At 38.9% G+C, this 19,716-nt stretch overlaps 1 protein-coding gene across 1 annotated transcript in view; it reads left to right on the forward strand.

The window, feature by feature from the left end:
- Positions 1-19,716, forward strand: part of LOC129045085 (pancreatic triacylglycerol lipase) — a 58,071-nt gene that overhangs the window by 34,309 nt on the left and 4,046 nt on the right. Inside the window, exons 4-13 of the mRNA XM_054503335.1 lie at positions 2,908-3,062; positions 3,957-4,079; positions 6,713-6,847; positions 9,310-9,421; positions 10,773-10,892; positions 10,986-11,105; positions 11,598-11,716; positions 14,788-14,917; positions 16,041-16,149; positions 17,115-17,279. Of these exons, the coding sequence (XP_054359310.1) occupies positions 2,908-3,062; positions 3,957-4,079; positions 6,713-6,847; positions 9,310-9,421; positions 10,773-10,892; positions 10,986-11,105; positions 11,598-11,716; positions 14,788-14,917; positions 16,041-16,149; positions 17,115-17,279 (1,288 nt within the window). The remainder of the gene's footprint in view (positions 1-2,907; positions 3,063-3,956; positions 4,080-6,712; positions 6,848-9,309; positions 9,422-10,772; positions 10,893-10,985; positions 11,106-11,597; positions 11,717-14,787; positions 14,918-16,040; positions 16,150-17,114; positions 17,280-19,716) is intronic.

Below are 19,716 nucleotides of genomic sequence, written 5' to 3' on the forward strand. Positions count from 1 at the left end.
GTGTGAATTACTTGGTAACTCACGCAAAATGTAAATGACTTCATGGTAAAACCAGAGTAAACAATGACTCTCATAGGATATGACTCTGAGATCAATATAGCATTACCATCGCTAAATACTAGAGAGATGCAAGATTTCTGTTCTTAGAAGCTTCTGGATTTTTTCTTTCCGCATGTTTTGAATAAAAGAAGTTTCAACAGCTTTTTACTTATGAGATTGTGGAGACAATTGTTATTGCCATTATGCAAAATAAATTGCTTTGCTTTTCATATTCATTCCCTTATTTGTTCAATCATCCATCAGAGATGTGTTGAAGGCCTGCTGTGTATCAAGCACTGGGCTAGGTGCTAGGATGTGACAACAAGGCCCTGAGCATTCCAGCCTTCTCTGAATTTATAATATACAAATGATCAGTCTTGAGTGAGAGAAGTTCTAAAGAGAACCTTCCTTAGAGGGAACAAGGGAACCAACTTGACCATGGCTGGGGAAGACTGCCTGAGGAGAGGATGAAAGGCTGATATTTGAAAGATTAGGTGGGAATTTGCCATGGTGTCCATCCATGGATCCTTCCTTGTGCCTTCTGTTTTTATTTTAACAATTCCCTTGCCAAACTTCCTTGAACTTCCTTTGTATATAATAATTCGGTTGCTTTTCTCCATACCTATAAACTTTTCCAGGGGACTGAATTATTTTTGACGACTTTTGACCTACGAATGTGACAATTGCAATAACTCAGTGTATAGCTGTGACACTTTCAGGCTAAAAGGCTCTGGTCTCTTAAAATTATGTTATCACATTGTACTCTTTTTAACATTTATTGTAAGCAATCCATCATTAACTGAAAACATCCCAGTTATTTTCCATCAAACAATTCTCTTTCAGGTTATTTTTTCTAAACCATTTTCTTCCAAGTTGAATCATATTTTTTCCGCTTATTCATCATTTCATCTGATAGTGGGGTCACTGATTCTGCCTCTATGCTTTTGGCTGTACCCCCAATTCCTTTTCTTAGCTTGTTTATTCTTTCCTCCATGATATTGTTGAGAAATAAATCAGTTCTATGGACTATCAAAATAAATCAAATGCTTTTCCAGAAGGTATGAACTCTCTTGAAGGACTGCTTCTATTTCATTGTTTTTGAGGGTAAGGCAAGGTTATACAAAAATGGCAAGAGCTGGTAGGCTGTTAGTATTTGTTTTTAAGACTGCTGTTATCAAATCTGTGAAAACAATTTAGTTTCACACATGCCCACAGACATGCACAAAGAATTGTAAACTTAAAAAGGGACAGAAAGACTAGAACCTTTACTATATAGAACCTTTACTATAATGAAATTAATGTGATTTTGAGCTTTACATAATCACATATCTACCCCCTTTCTCATCTTCCCACAACTACTATGGAAAACTTTACTCTGTCAACCTTAGTTTATCTATGATTAAAATTAGAAACACATTCTTGGGCCTTTCTTTGCATGCCATTTATCCATGGTTTCAAAAAGATAAGCTTCGCCTATAAAAGGAGCTTTTGTTGCTATCTGGTTGTGTGTGGAACCTGACGGAACTGCCACGGTGAGTCGGGAACATGTTTTCCAGGCCTAATTGATCAGAATTTATCCATTTTCCCCCAGAGGTCTAAATGAACTAAAACTTGCCGAGCTTTTAAAAACTTAGCCAGACTCAATCATGTTTTTAATTTCGTGTAGATGCTGCCACTTTGGACTCTTTCACTGCTGCTGGGAGCAGTAGCAGGTAAGAAAAAAAAACAAATGTTGAGCTGGAAGAGATTCACTTTTCAACACTGTCAAGAGGGCTAGGGCAGCTGAATTCAGGCCGCAGTAATAACATGAAGCTTTACTTCAAGGAGTAAAGCACAGGAGATGCATAAGAGCACAGGTACGTGGAGTAGGGTTGTCAGAAAACATCTAAGATGCCCAGTTAAATTTGAATTTCAGATAAACAACAAATATTTCCCACAAACAACAAATATGTGACATATTTATACTAAAACATTATCATTTATCTGAAATTCAAATTTACTTGTATTTTGATTTGCTAAATCTAGCAACCCTGACATTAAGTCAAGTTAAGAGTTTGAACCTGGGCTCCACCACCACCTACAACTGCATTACCCTGAGCAAAATTCTTAACTCTTCTGTGCTTCAGAATCTTTGTCTGCAAAATGGGGAGAGTCAGATTCCCCATCTCCTAGGATTATTGTGAGAATTAGGTCAGATTAGTAAACCATTAAGCCCAGCACCTGGCACAAGGTAAGATTTTGAGAAAGGCAGCCCCCACAACAGCTACTACTCTTACTCCTACTGTTAATCTAGATTTATCCTCCTTAGAAAAGAGAACCCTTCTTTGGGTTATTTTTTTTATGGAGTGACATTCAAGCCTAGAGTTGTGTTAAAACATGGATTTTTTGTTTGGTTGTTTGTGAACAGCTTCTTCATCACAGGAATGAAGATGACCTGCAGTACAGGAAGGTTGGGGATATATGGTTTTGGCCTTTCCATAAAATTTAAGCTCTCCTTTCAAAGCCCACAGCTAAACAGTGGCTACAAGAAGTTAAGGCTTAGGGACACAGGGCTGTCCCTTTCTTGAGCACCTATAGCCCAAGGAAGATATCTGAGTTTAGAGGCTAAAAGGAGTCCCACGTTGGGACTGGGCAGAGACACAAGGGGAGTGAAGTGATCCATGTGGTAGAATTGAGGAACAAGAACAACAGCCTGTCTGGAATGGTTGTGTTGTCTTTTGAAGTTGTTTTGTGAGTGTGTGGCTAGGAGGGTGTTGGAGTAGTAGAGGAGGAAAGTCTACCACACAGTGTAATTGAACTCATATATTGGCAGACAGATCATTAAAAAGAGCATGCTTGTAAAACTAATATCCTTCTGGGGGATTGCAGGAAAAGAAGTTTGCTATGAAAGACTCGGCTGCTTCAGTGATGACTCCCCATGGTCAGGAATTGTGGAAAGACCCCTCCATATATTGCCTTGGTCTCCAAAAGATGTCAACACCCGCTTCCTCCTATATACTAATGAGAACCCAAACAACTTTCAAGTAAGACGTATCACTGTGTTTAGAACTAAGTTCTTTGGGAGGCCGAGGCAGGCGGTTCACGAGGTCAGAAGATCGAGACCATCCTGGCTAACACAGTGAAACCCCATCTCTACTAAAAATACAAACAATTAGCAGGGCATGGTGGCGGGTGCCTGTAGTCCCAGCTACTCGGGAGGCTAAAGCAGGAGAATGGCGTGAACCCGGGAAGCAGAGCTTGCAGTGAGCCGAGATCACGCCACTGCACTCCAGCCTGGGCGACAGAGCGAGACTCCATCTCAAAAAAAAAAAAAAAAAAAAGAAGAAGAACCAAGTTCCACCTGTTTTATGTAATAAGGATACTGAATATTCAAGTTCTTAAGAGAAAAAAATCAGCTGTGAAATTTGCATCTTTGTAGATATTCAGGGCACTGAGCTTAGGTATTACTTAATGTAAATTGTTTATAAAAGGTTCATTAACTTCATATTATTCTTGTCCTTCCTCTATAACATTTAATAAATATTGTAAATGTAGGGCTATATTTATACATGTAAAGTATATAAACATTCCCAATATTATATATTTATGTAATCTCCTATTATATATGTATCTCTATATAGATAAAGACGTATAAACACACACACACACACAAAGCCTTCCATTGTATGAAGAAAAGATCATTACCACCAAGATAATAACAGACATATTATCCCAAGTTGAACAATGGCAAACCTGTTGTGATGACTGGGAAATGGCAACATGATGATGATAGTGAATACTGTGGTTGTTATGGAAGAATCATTATTCACAAGGATCCTGAATCTTAGCAGTCTTCTACTTACTACCGCTCTCCATGTACAAATGGTTCTATTGGCTACTATAGGAAACTGACATGAAACACTTTTCTGTCTAAACAGGAAGTTGTCGCAGATTCATCAAGCATCAGTGGCTCCAATTTCAAAACAAATAGAAAAACTCGCTTTATTATTCATGGATTCATAGACAAGGGAGAAGAAAACTGGCTGGCCGATCTGTGCAAGGTGAGATGTGGTCATCTCTCAAGGAAAGATCATTTCCAAAGTGATAATTAACAAACGGTAAGGCACTGGCCCCGACCAATGAGGAGAGTGCTTGGAGGTCTTGGAGGATATTCAGACCCCTGCTGGGCCTGGAGTTCCTAGGGGAGGTCAAGGAGGTGCTGGTGGGAAGAGGGGGTTTAGGATGGTCAGAGCAGTGAGGCTGGCAAACACTTGGTGGATCCAGGCAGTGGTTATTTAATAACTGATATGGAGGTGTTTCAACGTTATAGCAACAGATGCTGTCATGCTGATGCACACCAGCTGGTTATAGGCCCCTGTTTTTTTCATTAGTTTTTAATTTTATGTGAAGTGCTAAGAGGTCTCATTTTGCCTAAATGAATTCTTTTCCTTTGATTTTCACTTGCTACTCTTGGATCTCCTCTGGTAGCAATAACTTGGAAAACTGTGTAGGTTTTCATTTTTGGCTTCTGTTATTTCAACAGCAGTGATCCTATTTTCTTTAATTTGCCTTTGGCTATATGCCCTGTCATAAAGAAGAATGAAAAGACAGAAAATCAAATAGAATAAATTTTCCTAGTAACTGCTAGTGCTTGAGGAACATTACTGTTGATTCATTTATTCAAGTATTTATTCATGTATTCATCAAATTTCTTTGACCTGCTGTGGCACAAAGGGAGTAGTCCTTTCTTCAGAGGTGTCAAGAAGAAAGACACAGGCTGCGTGTGGTGGCTCATACCTGTAATCCGAGCACTTTGGGAGGCTGAGGCGGGCGGATCACGAGGTCAGGAGTTCGAGACCATCCTGGCTAACACGGTGAAACCCCGTCTCTACTAAAACTATTAAAAAAATTAGCCAGGCATGGTGGCGCACACCTGTAATCCCAGCTACTCAGGAGGCTGAGTCAGGAGAATCACCTGAACCCGGGAGGCAGAGGTTGCAGTGAGCCAAGATCATGCCACTGCACTCCAGCCTGGACGACAGAGTGAGATTCCGTCTCAAAAAAAAAAAAAAAAAAAAAAAAAAAAAAAAGACACAAAGGTCCTCCTAAGCCCATACAGTTTCAGGTCTGCCTCTGGCTCAAACCAAGGGCAGAATGGGTCAACTCCAGAGCCTATCTGTTGATCCTGAAGACAGATGAGCACCCTAGAATCCATACACTCCGCAAGTTTAAACACAAGCAGTAAAACCACAGCTTGTCCTCCAAAATAATTTAAAGCTGATGATTACTGGAGGGAGGGTAGTAATAGATTTTTATACAACAGCGAAGAAAAAAATGTGATTCTCAGTTCAAAAGGAATATAGCTTCCTTTGATATGGCTATGCAATTTATTTCTAAGATCCCAAAGGCAATTGTGGTTTGTTTTTGTTTTGTTTTGTTTTGCATTGATTCGGCTTTGACAGAACTATTGCTTTGAGATGCAGAAACAAGTGGTTTAAACTAGAAGGATAAAGGTTCTACAGTCCAGTCCTGACTCTCTCCTTAGCTAACTATGATTAGCAAATCTTTTCCCTGCTTTGGATTTTTCCTTTTGAAAATGGAAAAGTTGGAGATGATTTCTAAGACTGTTCAATTATTCTCAAATTCTTTTTTTTTTTTTTTTTTTTTTTTTTTGAGATGGAGTCTTGCTCTATCCCCCAGGCTATAGCGCAGTGGCGCGATCTTGGCTCACTGCAAGCTCCGCCTCCCGGGTTCATGCCATTCTCCTGCCTCAGCCTCCCGAGTAGCTGGGACTACAGGCTCCCACCAACGGGTCCGGCTAATTTTTTGTACTTTTAGTAGAGACGAGGTTTCACCACGTTAGCCAGGATGGTCTCAATCTCCTGACCTCGTGATCCACCTGCCTCGGCCTCCCAAAGTGCTGGAATTACAGGCGTGACCACCGCACCTGGCCTATTCTCAAATTCTTTTTGAAAAAAAAAAAAGAGGCTATACATAAACACACTCAGACAACAGAATTCCTTCCAGAACTAACCTCCATGAAGCCATAATTAAATGCCATCAAACAAGGCTTTCCATAGATATCTGGTAGGCAATGTTTTCATGTGAAATATTAATACCTCTTTAGTGATGTACAATAAAACACATTCATCCAAAAAATTTGATTAGTCTTTCCACTGTGGAAAAACTTATTTACCTTCAATGTATTTATATAAGGGGTCCTAACATTGTCTTTCATTCATTCATTAAATATTTACTGAGCATCTACTGTATATCAGAATCTGTTCTGGACACTGAGGCTATACCAGTGGACAAGGCAAACAATGTCCTTGGGTGCATTCTATCAAGGGACAACGTAGTCTTATGGCATTTAGGGTGACCTAATAAACAACACATTGTACCACATTTTATACAGTTTATACATTTTTTTCTTGAATTAAATGTCTCTGTATCTGCTACAATAGAAATCCCAAGAATCCAGTTCCCACTATGGTCAAATTCCAGTTTGGAGATGATGTTAAACTTTAGCAGAGATTATATATCTATAACAGACTAGAAGTTTTGTCAATTGCATTAGGGTTAAAATGACATTGTGTCAGTCAAGGAGGGAATTTATCCTAGTCCTCCAATATATTAACTAGTAATTAATAAAGATCCTGAATTATTTATCTGTTTATTGTGCCCCTTCCACCAGAATCTGTTCAAGGTGGAAAGTGTGAACTGTATCTGTGTGGACTGGAAAGGTGGCTCCCGAACTGGATACACACAAGCCTCGCAGAACATCAGGATCGTGGGAGCAGAAGTGGCATATTTTGTTGAAGTTCTTCAGGTAATTACCCCTGGATTGTATAAAAGCCTGTACACATGATTTTCCAGATTATCTTTCCAAAAAAAAAAAAGGCCTATAGATTTAATCATAGATAAAGACATTTCTCTACTCAGGTATGATGTTTCCCTTGGTTACAAAGAAAAATTTAAAAAAATCTAGCTTTGGGTTTCATCAATAACCCATTATGTTAATAAACTAGTTTTTTAAATTTAACTTATTCAAGCAATTGGTAGGTTGTTTTTAATAAATTCCATGAGTATTTGTTTTAATTTTACTAGTTGTTACCAATGTCAACCTTAAGATTAATCTAGTTTTGTTTGATTTTAGTTTTGCTTTCTTAAGAGAAGCACGGTGATAACAAGCTAACCTCATTTGGTAACAAAAACCATGGAAAATGTTATGCTTGAATGTGTTTAAATAATTGTTTTTATTTTTACTTTTTAATCCAAATACTTGCTTCATCATCTCTGGATAACAACTCTTCATGTTCATTAAGGGTTCTCTCTCCATAGTAAAACAACAAAATACAGCCCTACTTCCACCAGATTAAAAGTTAAACACATTTCCGTTTCTCATTATAACTATTTTAAAAAACATGGAAATCAAGTGCTTTGGAAAGGCAGTGTATCTTCTTGACACTGAGGTTTTTTAATGTTCTTCCTCTGCACCCCTCATGAATTCTGCAATACAGTCATGCACCACACAAGGATGTGTAGGTCAATGATGGAGGTCCCATAAGATGACAATGGAGCTAAAAAATTCCTATTGCCTTGTGACCTATAGCTATCATGATACCATAGCACAACATATTACTCATGGATTTGTGCTCATGCTGGTATAAACCTACTGCACTCCCAGTTATATAAAAGTCTACCGCATATAATTATGTACAGTATGTAATACATGATAATGATAATAAATGATGACATTACTGGTTTACATATTTACTACACTTTTTATCATTATTTTAAAGTATACTCCTTCAACTTATTAAAAAAAAAAAAACAGCCTCAGGCAGATCCTTCAGGAAGTATTCCAGAAGAAGACATGTTATCATAGGAGATGACAGCTTCATGCATGTTATTGCCCCTGAAAACCTTCCAGGGAACAAGATGTGGAAGTGGAAGACAGTGATATTGATGATCCTGACCCTGTATAGGCCTAGGCTAATGCAGGTGTTTGTGTCTTAGTTTTTAACAAAAAATTTTGACAAGTTAAAAAAATTATAAAAATGGTTATAGAATCAAGATATAAAGAAGTAAAATGATTTGATACAGGGATACAGTGTGTTTTAAGCTAAAGGTTATTACAAAAAGTTAAAAGTTTAAAAAAAATAAAAATTGTGGCCCGGCATGGTGGCTCACTCCTGTAATCCCAGTGCTTTGGGAGGCCAAGGCAGGTGGATCATGAGGACAGGAGATCGAGACCATCCTGGCTAACACAGTGAAACCCCATCTCTACTAAAAATACAAAAAATTAGCAGGGCGTGGTGGCGGGCGCCTGTAGTCCCAGCTACTTGGGAGGCTGAGGCAGGAGAATGGCGTGAACCTGGGAGGCGGAGCTTGCAGTGAGCTGAGATCACGCCACTGCACTCCAGCCTGGGCAACAGAGTGAGACTCTGTCTCAAAAATAAAATAAAATAAAATAAAAATTACATAAAGAAAGAAACATATTTTAAATGAACTGAGTGTAGAGTAATGTACAGTATATAAAGTCTTCAGCAGTGTGCAGTAACGTCCTAGGCCTTTACATTCACTCACCACTTACTCCGTGACTCGCCCAGAGCAACTTCCAGTCCTGCAAGCTCCATTCATGGTAAATGCCCTCTACAGATGTACCACTTCCGATTTTTTTTTTTTCTTAGACAGAATCTTGCTCTGTCGCCCAGGCTGGAGTGCAATGGCGCGATCTTGGCTCACTGCAACCTCCGTCTCCCAGGATCAAGTGATTCTCCCACCTTAGCCTCCCAAGTAGTCAGGATTATAGGCACCCACCACCACACCCAGATAATTTTTTTATTTTTGTAGAGACGGGGTTTCACCATATTGGCCAGGCAGGTCTTGAACTCCTGACCTCAGGTGGTCAGCCCACCTTGGCCCCCCAAAGTGCTGGGATTATAGGCGTGAGCCACCAAGGCCAGCCTAAAATCATTTATACCGTATTTTTGCTGTATGTTTTTAGGTTTAGATATATTTTGATACACAACTAGTTACATTGTGTTCCAGTTGCCTACAGTACACAGAATAGTAACATGCTGTACAGATTTGTAGCCTAGGAGCAACAGGCTGTACCACACAGCCTAGGTAGGTAGTAGGCTATGCCATCTAGGTTTATGTAAATACTTTATGATGTTCCCACAACAATGAAATCGCTTGATGATGCATTTCTTGTAACGTATCCCTGTTGTTAAGCAACTCATGACTGTACTTGAAAACATTCTGAAAAGGTTTTCTTTCCGACAGTCGGCGTTCAGTTACTCACCTTCCAACGTGCACGTCATTGGCCACAGCCTCGGTGCCCACGCTGCTGGGGAGGCTGGAAGGAGAACCAGTGGGACCATTGGACGCATCACAGGTTGGTGAAAACAGTGAAAGATGCCAGGGGGGGTTGAGGCAAGATGATCTCTTGAGCCCAGCAGTTTGAGGCCAATCTGGGCAACATAGCGAGACGCCTATCTCCTTAAAAAAAAAAAAAAGAAAGAAAGCTACAAACTCAGACTAAATGCAGCCTGTATGTGGTCTAAAAGGAAATACAAGACGGAAATTTGGTGCAACCCTACATTTTACCTTTTCACGTTTTCTGAATTGGGCCCCATGATCAGAAATCGCTATGTTCTGGGGCTTTGTAAAGTCTTCATTGATACCAATCTTTGGTCTACAGCACCCTGTTTAACATATTTATATTGCACGTCACTAAAATATGAATTAAGGACATCTAGAGATTTTATTCATGTCTATTTCCCCATTGACCGACATTCACAAAGGACAAGTTTCATGAATAGAATAAATTTCATAAATAGTAGAATAAATATAATTAAACCCAAGGAGCTGAAATTTGTATAACTAATTATATTCTGTTTCATTACCAATTGCTAATGTGCTTAAACCTCAAACATAACCCCAGAGTTGTCAGGGAAAAGGTGGTCAGGGTGCCCTGGGCTGCCAGTTCTGTGTGCTGCTAATGAGATAACAAATAGTATTTTACAAACCTGAGGCTGGCTGCATTCAGCCAGTGAGCTCACATATTGGATACCCAGGTTCTAAAACCTCTGTAAGGTTATAAGAAAGACGCTACTATCCTGGATCTGAGAGGTGATTATTTCAAGGAAGGACCACTTTCCTCTTCCATCTGTGTTCAACCTTTTTGTCTCTGACTTGGTGATTTTCTTTTTAACCCTTGGGATAAGTCGGCTGTATTTGGACTTGGGATAATCTGGACTGCCTATCCGTTCATTTGCTGAAGGGGAGATCTGCACAAGATTTTCTTTTCCACAGTCTGTAAAGACTGTGGGAAAGATTTTCTTTCCCACAGCCTGCTCGGCCAGGTGCTGTGCAATGCATGCCTGTGGTCTCAGTGACGTTTGTGAAAGCCAAGGTCCTTGCCCTTGTGGGAGTTCACAGTCTAATGGGGACTCTTTTTACCCTGAGTGGTTTTTAGTCCAGTGTGTCCCAGAGTCTACCTCTTTTGTTGTAACTGCTGCTAGTGACTAAGACTCTCCCAGTGACTACGCAGCCATAAGGAAAGGCATATTGTTTGGTTTGGGGAAAATTCACTTTAAAGCAAATAGCTAGAAGTGGATTCCTCTTCAGCAAATGGTCAGGTAAGGAAGAACTCGTTCATCCCTTTCCATGCACAACTCATATTTTACTCTTAATACTTGTACTCAGGACTTGTCATAATTCATGAAACATGCTCTTTACTTTAGGATTGGACCCAGCAGAACCTTGCTTTCAGGGCACACCTGAATTAGTCCGATTGGACCCCAGCGATGCCAAATTTGTGGATGTAATTCACACGGATGGTGCCCCCATAGTCCCCAATTTGGGTGAGTTCCTCAACCCATCCCCCAAAAGGGTGTTACAGTGTCTGAGTCTATATACATTAGCATAAACCCTCATGTATTTTTATGATTCTTCAGGATTTGGAATGAGCCAAGTTGTTGGCCACCTAGATTTCTTTCCAAATGGAGGAGTGGAAATGCCTGGATGTAAAAAGAACATTCTCTCTCAGATTGTGGACATAGACGGAATCTGGGAAGGTAGAACTATTATGTGTACAAAGAGATCTTCCTGGGGGAAAGCTTGTGTTTTGTTTTGCTAAACTTGCTAAATTCTTTGGAATTGTACAGGTCTCACATTTTATATAACAAAAGACTTTTAACTGTATCCATGAGATGTAGGTTTTCACTGGGATAAGTGGGCATGAGGAGACTGGGAAAGAAAGCGTATTTTCAGTCAACTTCCGAGCACCTAATTCAGGGAATGAGCTTTTATTTATTTAAACCAATCTTTTTCTTCTACAGTATTTTAAACCTTTCATTTAATTACAGTATTATCTATTATAATCTTAAACAGTACTCAACTTCTGATTACATCACAGATCATAAATATACTTTACAAATGACTTTGCTCTGTGTCCTGCATGAGCTCACACTAATTAGAGAAATCTATTCAACCACTATATTCTGAATATGACGTTAACTTGGAAAAATAAAATCTGTTCTTGATGTGTAATTGTGTCTGATTCGAAGGGACTCGAGACTTTGCAGCCTGTAATCACTTAAGAAGCTACAAATATTACACTGATAGCATCGTCAACCCTGATGGCTTTGCTGGATTCCCCTGTGCCTCTTACAGCGTCTTCACTGCAGTAAGTAGACTCCACCTTCTGCATAAAGAATTTTGTGACTGTCACTTCTCATGACTGGTGTGCTTTCCTATACATGACATCATTCAATGAATGTTTATACTTTCGAACTTATACATGCCTTTAATTATATATATTTAAATAGTGATAAATTAGAGCACTTTAAAGAAATGAGCTTGTAAATGGAAATGTCCTATGTTTACTTTCATTTGTATTACTTTTGTATGCATTGGGTAAATGTTCAAACTTGTTTTAGAAATAACCCTAAACAAACAAAAAATAATTAGTCTATGGAAATCTGAGCAATATCTATAGGGTGCTGATGAACATGGAAAAATTTTCTTAAATGCTGACCTTTCAAACTATTAATACATAATTATAGACATGTGGATGTTTCTGTGCAATTTCATAATGGCCAAGATTTTTTTTTTTTGAGTTTTCATCTTGTTTGGTATTCTCTTGATATCTTGGTTGAATTATTTATTTAATTTTCCTTTAAGTTCCAGGATACTAATGCAGAACATGCAGGTTTGTTACATAGGTAAATGTGTGCTGTAGTGGCTTCCTCTTGGTTGAATTCTTTATATGTGTTCTCAAATATGACATATCTATTGTCTGGGTTTTTTTATAAAATTGACTTTGCTTTGCACCATAAATTTTTGAAATCAAAATTTAAAACCTACGGATTTAATAAGAAAATTTCCAGTAACAAGTGTGCCAGCTGAAGTCATAATTACCCAGGATATATACCTTAGTGATTAAGAGAGAGGATGCAAATCTTGGTTTCACCATTAAATAGCTGAATATCTTTGGGCAAAACAGTTCTCCAAGAAGTTTCTTCATGTATAAATGTAAATACTGATGGTAAACTCAACATATTTGGTGAGAGGACTTAATGAGAATACATATGTTAATTGCTTAGCCCAGAGCAAAAAATATAATAGCATTCAATTAATGTTAGCTATTATGGGAGAGGGAGTACATATATTATTCGCACTACTGCTTCCATATGCAATGAGACAGAAGATCCCTCCTCTTTATTTATTTTAACTTTATTTTTATTTTCTTCCCCAATACCCAAAAATAAGTAATGGGGGAAAAAAATAAAGAAGCAAACACAAAAGCCTCAGGTTTCATCCAGTTAAAACTTTGTCTAATTCAACAATATAAACAGTTCCTTTAAGTGATACTCAGCACTTGTATAAGAAAAAATGTCTCAGTCTTGCAGATTTCTTCACCTTTGCACTCCCTTCTAAGCTTCTCTCCAAGTGAGTGCTGGGGCCAGGTGATCTGGTGGTGGTGGTCGATGTGTGTTCAGCAGGGGAAATGAATTGGGAGTCCATGGGTGCAAAGTCTTTGGGCTCCTTTCGACTCTGGGTAATAGCCTTGCCTGTTTTATTGATGGGCGCACTGCTGTATTTAGAGATGACGTCTTGGGCTTGTCTGTTCTTCTGGCTCTAGCAATGCCCTCAGAGAGCTTTGGCCATTTTTTCCTGGCTGGCTTAGGCAACACCTGGATTTTGTTGAATGCCAACCCTGGGACTGTGATAAGCCCATAATAAGGTCCATTGAGCCAGGAGTCCACCACTTGCCTTCACTGTAGAGTAGCCCTGCCCCTCACAGTGGGAATTGGGACACTTGTCCTGCCAACTTGGTTCCTCCCTCTCCATCTCTTTTTCCCATAAGTCCTTGGTCCAGAAATAAGGGATATTTTCCTATACGAATATGTCTTCTCCAGGTATCAGCCTCACGGTAAGCCTTAGGCTAGCTGGGGCATTTTCTCTTCACATAGAGAAAATTCCGGGATCCGAATCCTTCAGGGCTTGATATGCTAAACATGAGCTAAAAGAATTGAAAAATGCCGGGTGCGGTGGCTCATGCCTGTAATCCCAGCACTTTGGGAGGCTGAGGCAGGTGGATCACGAAGTCAGGATTGAGACCATCCTGGCTAACATTTTTAAACCTTTAAAAAAAAAAAAAGAATTGAAAAAAGCCTGACTTTTGAGCCTATTGTTCTCCTAATAAATTCTATTTTGTTTATCAGAAGCTGATTATAACCTCTGTTCTACTTATGCAATCTTTCTTTCTTTTTCTTTTTCTTTTTTTTTGAGATGGAGTCTCGCTCTGTCGCCCAGGCTGGAGTGCAGTGGCACTGTCTTGGCTCACTGCAAGCTCTGCCTCCTGGGTTCACGCCATTCTCCTGCTTCAGCCTCCTGAGTAGCTGGGACTACAGGCGCCCGCCACCACACCCGTCTAATTTTTTGTATTTTTAATAGAGACGGGGTTTCACCATGTTAGCCAGGATGGTCTCAATCTCCTGACCTCGTGATCTGCCCATCTTGGCCTCCCAAAGTGCTGGGATTACAGGCGTGAGCCATCATGCACGGCCAACTTATGCAATCTTTCTAAAATAAATTCTAGCTGTAAGTAGATGAATGTCTTGGGAGCAAATTAGGCAAAAGAGAAAAAATAGATAGAAGATAGATACACACACACACACACACACAAACACACACAAACACACACACATATTCTCTCATTGTATGATTTTTTTTTTTTTTGAGATGGAGTCTTGCTCTCTTGCCCAAGGCTTGAGTGCAATAGTGCAGCCTCAGCTCACTGCAACCTCTGTCTCCTGGGTTCAAGCGATTCTCCTGCCTCAGCCTCCAGAGTAGCTAGGATTACAGTCACCTGCCACCATGCCCAACTAATTTTTGCATTTTTAGTAGAGACGGGATTTCACCATGTTGGTCAGGCTGGTCTCGAACTCCTGACCTCAGGTGATCCACCTGCCTCAGCCTCCCAAAGTGCTGGGATTACAGGTGTGAGCCACCATGCCCAGCTCCTTGTATGATTTTTATAGTATTGTGTTGTTTGACAGTGAAGTTGGTGACTTACTGTTGTGAATAATGAAATGCATTGTTAATCTTTCCTGCTGAGACACTATTAAAGTCCCCATTTACCATCAGAACAGAGCTGGCTTTAGAATATTTGAATGGTGACAACATGTAGGAAATATGGTACACAATTAAAAGATAGGGCATCCTCATTCATCATTTGTTTGTTTTCACTAGAACAAGTGCTTCCCTTGTCCAAGTGGAGGCTGCCCACAGATGGGTCACTATGCTGATAGATATCCTGGGAAAACAAATGATGTGGGCCAGAAATTTTATCTAGACACTGGTGATGCCAGTAATTTTGCACGTAAGTTTCTGTTTTCTGTATCTTATATTCTTATTGCTATATATTTTATTATTATGTCCACTGAAAATGTGCATACTTGTTTTTCTATGCAAAAGCTTTAAACACCCCTTCTGCAATGTGGAAAAATGCTCAATGCTATGTTCAAGGTAATTATAGCTAATTAGAGTAGCAGAACAGAGTTTGGGTCCTGGACTCTTAATGCTGCAAAAATAAGTTTCTTCACGTTTGATTCTGGTGCTGAATTCAGAAGGTTTTCTCCCCTCCAGCCTCTTTATATTCAGTCAAAAGTTTCACTGAACAAAATTCTGAGATTTTTGTAAAAGCAGAAAAGTAATCTAGGAGAGAGAGATGGCAGAGGTTGTGAGAATGGAAAGACATTGACAGATTTAAGAGACGTTTAGGATTGTAGGCTCCATGGGTGATGGGAATTAGAGGATGGAGGAGTGGTAGGAATGGGAACAGGTTCTGGGTTTCTTTTCTGAATAATAGAGAAGAAAACTATTTGGATGAGAGTCAATGGGGTTACCGATTTTTTTAAATACTAATGACAAATTTTATCTCCTCCCCAATTTGCTCAGGCTGTCTCTAAATGGCAAACTATTGGCTAGCACCAAGAAAACGCTCTTTTGGTTTTCATAAATTAATATATTCCCAAAGGCAATGAAAAGTTGAATTATAGAATTTTGAAAATAAATGTAGATATTTAGACAAAAAGATAGCAGTACCCTAAAATTTGGTGATCTATGAAAATAAATTAAACTGAAAAAATGTCACAGTTCACAATTTTACAACTACCTTTTAACATAAAGTTCTTACAACTTTCAAGGATAAATTGTCAGGTTGGAAATTGAAAACTAAATGTATTCCTTAGTCCCTTGGCTTGAAAAAAAATCTATCTTAACTTTGAAAAAATTCTGCAAAGCCCCTACTGCCTAATGCCTGTCCCCTAAACACATATAAAGGAATAGCTATCACTATTTCATTAGAAAATTACACACACACACACACACACACACAATTATAAATAAATTATTCAAAACTCAGCAGTAGTGGGATCCAAATTAACTTGTTTTTAGTGTCTTTTATCTCCAAACTGACATTTTGCAATTTTTCTCCCTTGCAGGTTGGAGGTATAAGGTATCTGTCACACTGTCTGGAAAAAAGGTTACAGGACACATACTAGTCTCTTTGTTTGGAAATAAAGGAAACTCTAAGCAGTATGAAATATTCAAGTGAGTAAAATAATATTGCTCTATGCTTTTTTTTTGAGTCGGAGTCTTGCTCTAACACCCGGGCTGGAGTCTTGCTCTGTCGCCCAGGCTGGAGTGTAGTGGTACAATCTTGGCTCACTACAACCTCTGCCTCTAGGGTTCAAGCAATTCTCCTGCCTTAGCCTCCCTAGTAGCTGGGATTACAGGTGCCCACCACCACGCCTGGCTAATTTTTGTATTTTTAATAGAGATGGGGTTTCACCATGTTGGCCAGGCTGGTCTCAAACTCCTGACCTCAGGTGACCTACCCACCTAGGCCTCCCAACGTGCTGAGATTACAGGCATGAGCCACGGTGGCCAGCCAATGCTTCTTAATGTTGGAATACTGCACATGTATAATGTATGTCATCAACGTAAGAGTTTGTCTATTCATTCCTATATGGGAGTAGAGTACTGAATGTATAAGGGAAAAGGAAGCAATTATGTCATCCTTACGCCTTAGTACCCCTCAGAATTCGGTTTCTAAATATTTTCATGCTATTTCCTGATAAAACCATTCATGTTTGCTTTGATAACTGGCATCTGATTTATGATCAGTAATTAATTAGTCTGCCCACAAAACACATGTGAAAAGATAATGGAATACTCTCATCATTTGTTAAATTGTGGGGGAATTGTGACTAACACATGTTTGAAGTTTTATCAAAGTAAAGGTGACTAATATGAGATATTCATGGCAAATGGACTACCACTGAGTTAGCATGCATGTCTGAATTTGTTTAATATGTTAGAATGCAAATGTACTGCCAATCACCTTAGCCAGAAATGCATTGTACACTGGTCTTAGAAACATAAATGTGTATGTATATGTGTATATATATATATATATATATATGCACACACACACACTTACATACACACAAATAGATATGTGTATATTTATATGTATGCTCATGTATGTTTTTGTTAACTTCTTAAATCCTTAGGGGCACTCTCAAACCGGATAGTACTCATTCCAATGAATTTGACTCAGATGTGGATGTTGGGGACTTGCAGAAGGTTAAATTTATTTGGTATAACAATGTGATCAACCCAACTTTACCTACAGTGGGAGCATCCAAGATTATAGTGGAGACAAATGTTGGAACACAGTAAGTAATGAAAATCCCAGGAGATGTGACATATCGAGTCTGTGTTTATAGTTCTATTCCCACTAAAAGTCTAATTTAAGTGAAACCTCCTGCAGGGGATCGCCTACATCCTAGTTACAGTTGCTTCCTAATGCCTTCTGTTTCTTTAGGAAAAAGGGTAGAACTCTAGGAAACAGCTTTGATCAATTCATGATAAATATGTGTTAGCTGATACAAATTAAATGTTAGAATGAGAAACCAGCTTCATGATTCTAAGGTGAGAGGAATGTTTCCTTTGGCAGCTGTGCTTTGTGCTATGTGAGTACTTCTTGTGTGCATCTTCCAAACTTCCTGGGCTCACCTAATTGCTGTTTAAGTTGCTGGGAACACAGTGAACATATCAAGGAACAGAAATAGGCTTTTCCAAATCACTGGTCTTCTTAGTGAAGATGAAGGTCCAGGAGATAATCCTTGGTTTCAACCAGGACTGGAGTGTGTGGGAGCCAAAGGATGGTGAACTACTATGGTGAACTACAAGGAAAGGTGATCTGATGATAATCATAACAATACCAATACTAGACCAAGTATTTCTGAGTATTAGGCCAAATTCTGAGGCAAGCACTGTGCCTCTGTCATTCTATCCTTCCATCCTCATAAAAACCAAATGAGGGGACTTTGCTTCTGGCAAAGATGGAGTAACAGAGCCCAGATTTACTGGCCTGACTGAAATAACCAAAAATTCAAACAAAGTATATGAAAAAACAGTTTTCCAGACACTGAACATTGAGGAATAAGGGATAGTGATCCCCGAGAGACAAAAATGGACAAGATGGAGTATTGCAATTGCCCCAGCTTACTGCTCCGAGAGATTTCCAGGATGTGTCACAGGGAGGAGAAACCCAGGCAGAGTTCAGTGGACTCCTTAAGTTAAAGAATCAGAGCTAAGAATCAGAAGATCCAGGGAAGTAGATTTCACAGGACAGCATACCAGAGAGGAGACAGTTGCCGAGGGAGAATCCCAGAGATTATGAAAAGTCTCCCTGAATATTCATCAAGGTCCTGATTGGCCCATGTATGAGAACAAACCAGCTGGAGGTCATTGAAATATCCATTTGATGGATTAGAGAAAATAGTTCCCCTATTTTTGCAGGACTGGGAATGGTGCTTGTTTCCACCAAGCAGTCTGGAAAAGTTTGTAATTCACAGGACACAGGGTAGAGTATTTTAGAAGGTCTTGCTTTATAGTGGAAAATAATTTACCTGTATTGACCAAGATCTGTAAAGAAACTGTTTCCAAATAACTTGACTGCATTACAGAACAAAAAAGTCAAGAATATTTATAAAGATCCAGAATTATCAAGCACCTAAAAATCTAAAATCCACAGTATCTGACTTTGACTCAAAGATTCCCAGGTATGTAAAGAAGCAGAAAAATATAGCCTATAATGAGGAGAATAATCAATCGACACCAAACCAAAACTGACATAGATGTTACATTAGCAGAGGAGAAAATTAAAACAGTTCTTAAACCTGTATCCATTTGCTTAAAAGGTCGGTAAAGGCATGGCATATACAGATTAAGTGTTTCTCATCCAAAATGCTTGAGATCAGAAGTGATTCAGATTTTGAATTTCTTTCGACTTTAGGAATAGTTCCATTATATGTACCAGTTGAGCATCAAAAATTTTTTTAAAAAATCCAAAATCTGAAATGTTCCAATAAGCATTTCCTTTGAGTATCATGTTGGCAATCAAAATTTTCAAATTTCAGAGCATTTTGGATTTTTTAATTTATTTTTAATATATTTTATTTTTCCGTAAGTTATTGGGGTACAGGTGGTATTTGGTTACACGAGTAAGTTCCTTAGTGGTGATTTGTGAGATCCTGGTGCACCCATTACCTGAGCAGTATACACTGCACCATATATGTTGTCTTTTATCCCTCGCCCCCCTCCCACTCTTCTTCCCAAGTCCCCAAAGTCCGTTGTATCATTCTTATGCCTTTGCATCCTCATAGCTTAGCTCCCACATATCAGTGAGTACATACGATGTTTGGTTTTTATTTTTGGATTTAGGATGCTCAACCTATATAGAAAAAGACCCACACTGAGTTTCTACAGATGAAAAATACAATGTCACAAACAAAAAAATGCACAGAATGTAATTAACAGTAGATTAGACATTATAGAAGACAAGGTTAATGACCTTGAATACATAATAGAAACTTTCTGAAATGAAATACACAGAGAAAGAAATCTTAAAAATAATTTTAAAAGAACATCAGTGATCTGTGGGACAATAATAATAAGGCTGATTTATTTGAAATAAGACTCTAACAAAGAAGGGACAGAAAAATATATGTGAAGAAATAATACCTCGAAAATTTTCAAACATGGTGAAAACTATAAACCAACAGATCAAAGAAAATCACAAGAAACCTGAAGAAAACAGCCCCAACA

The sequence above is a fragment of the Pongo pygmaeus genome, chromosome 8, assembly GCF_028885625.2.
Source record: "Pongo pygmaeus isolate AG05252 chromosome 8, NHGRI_mPonPyg2-v2.0_pri, whole genome shotgun sequence".
In the NCBI taxonomy this organism is placed as follows: domain Eukaryota; kingdom Metazoa; phylum Chordata; class Mammalia; order Primates; family Hominidae; genus Pongo; species Pongo pygmaeus.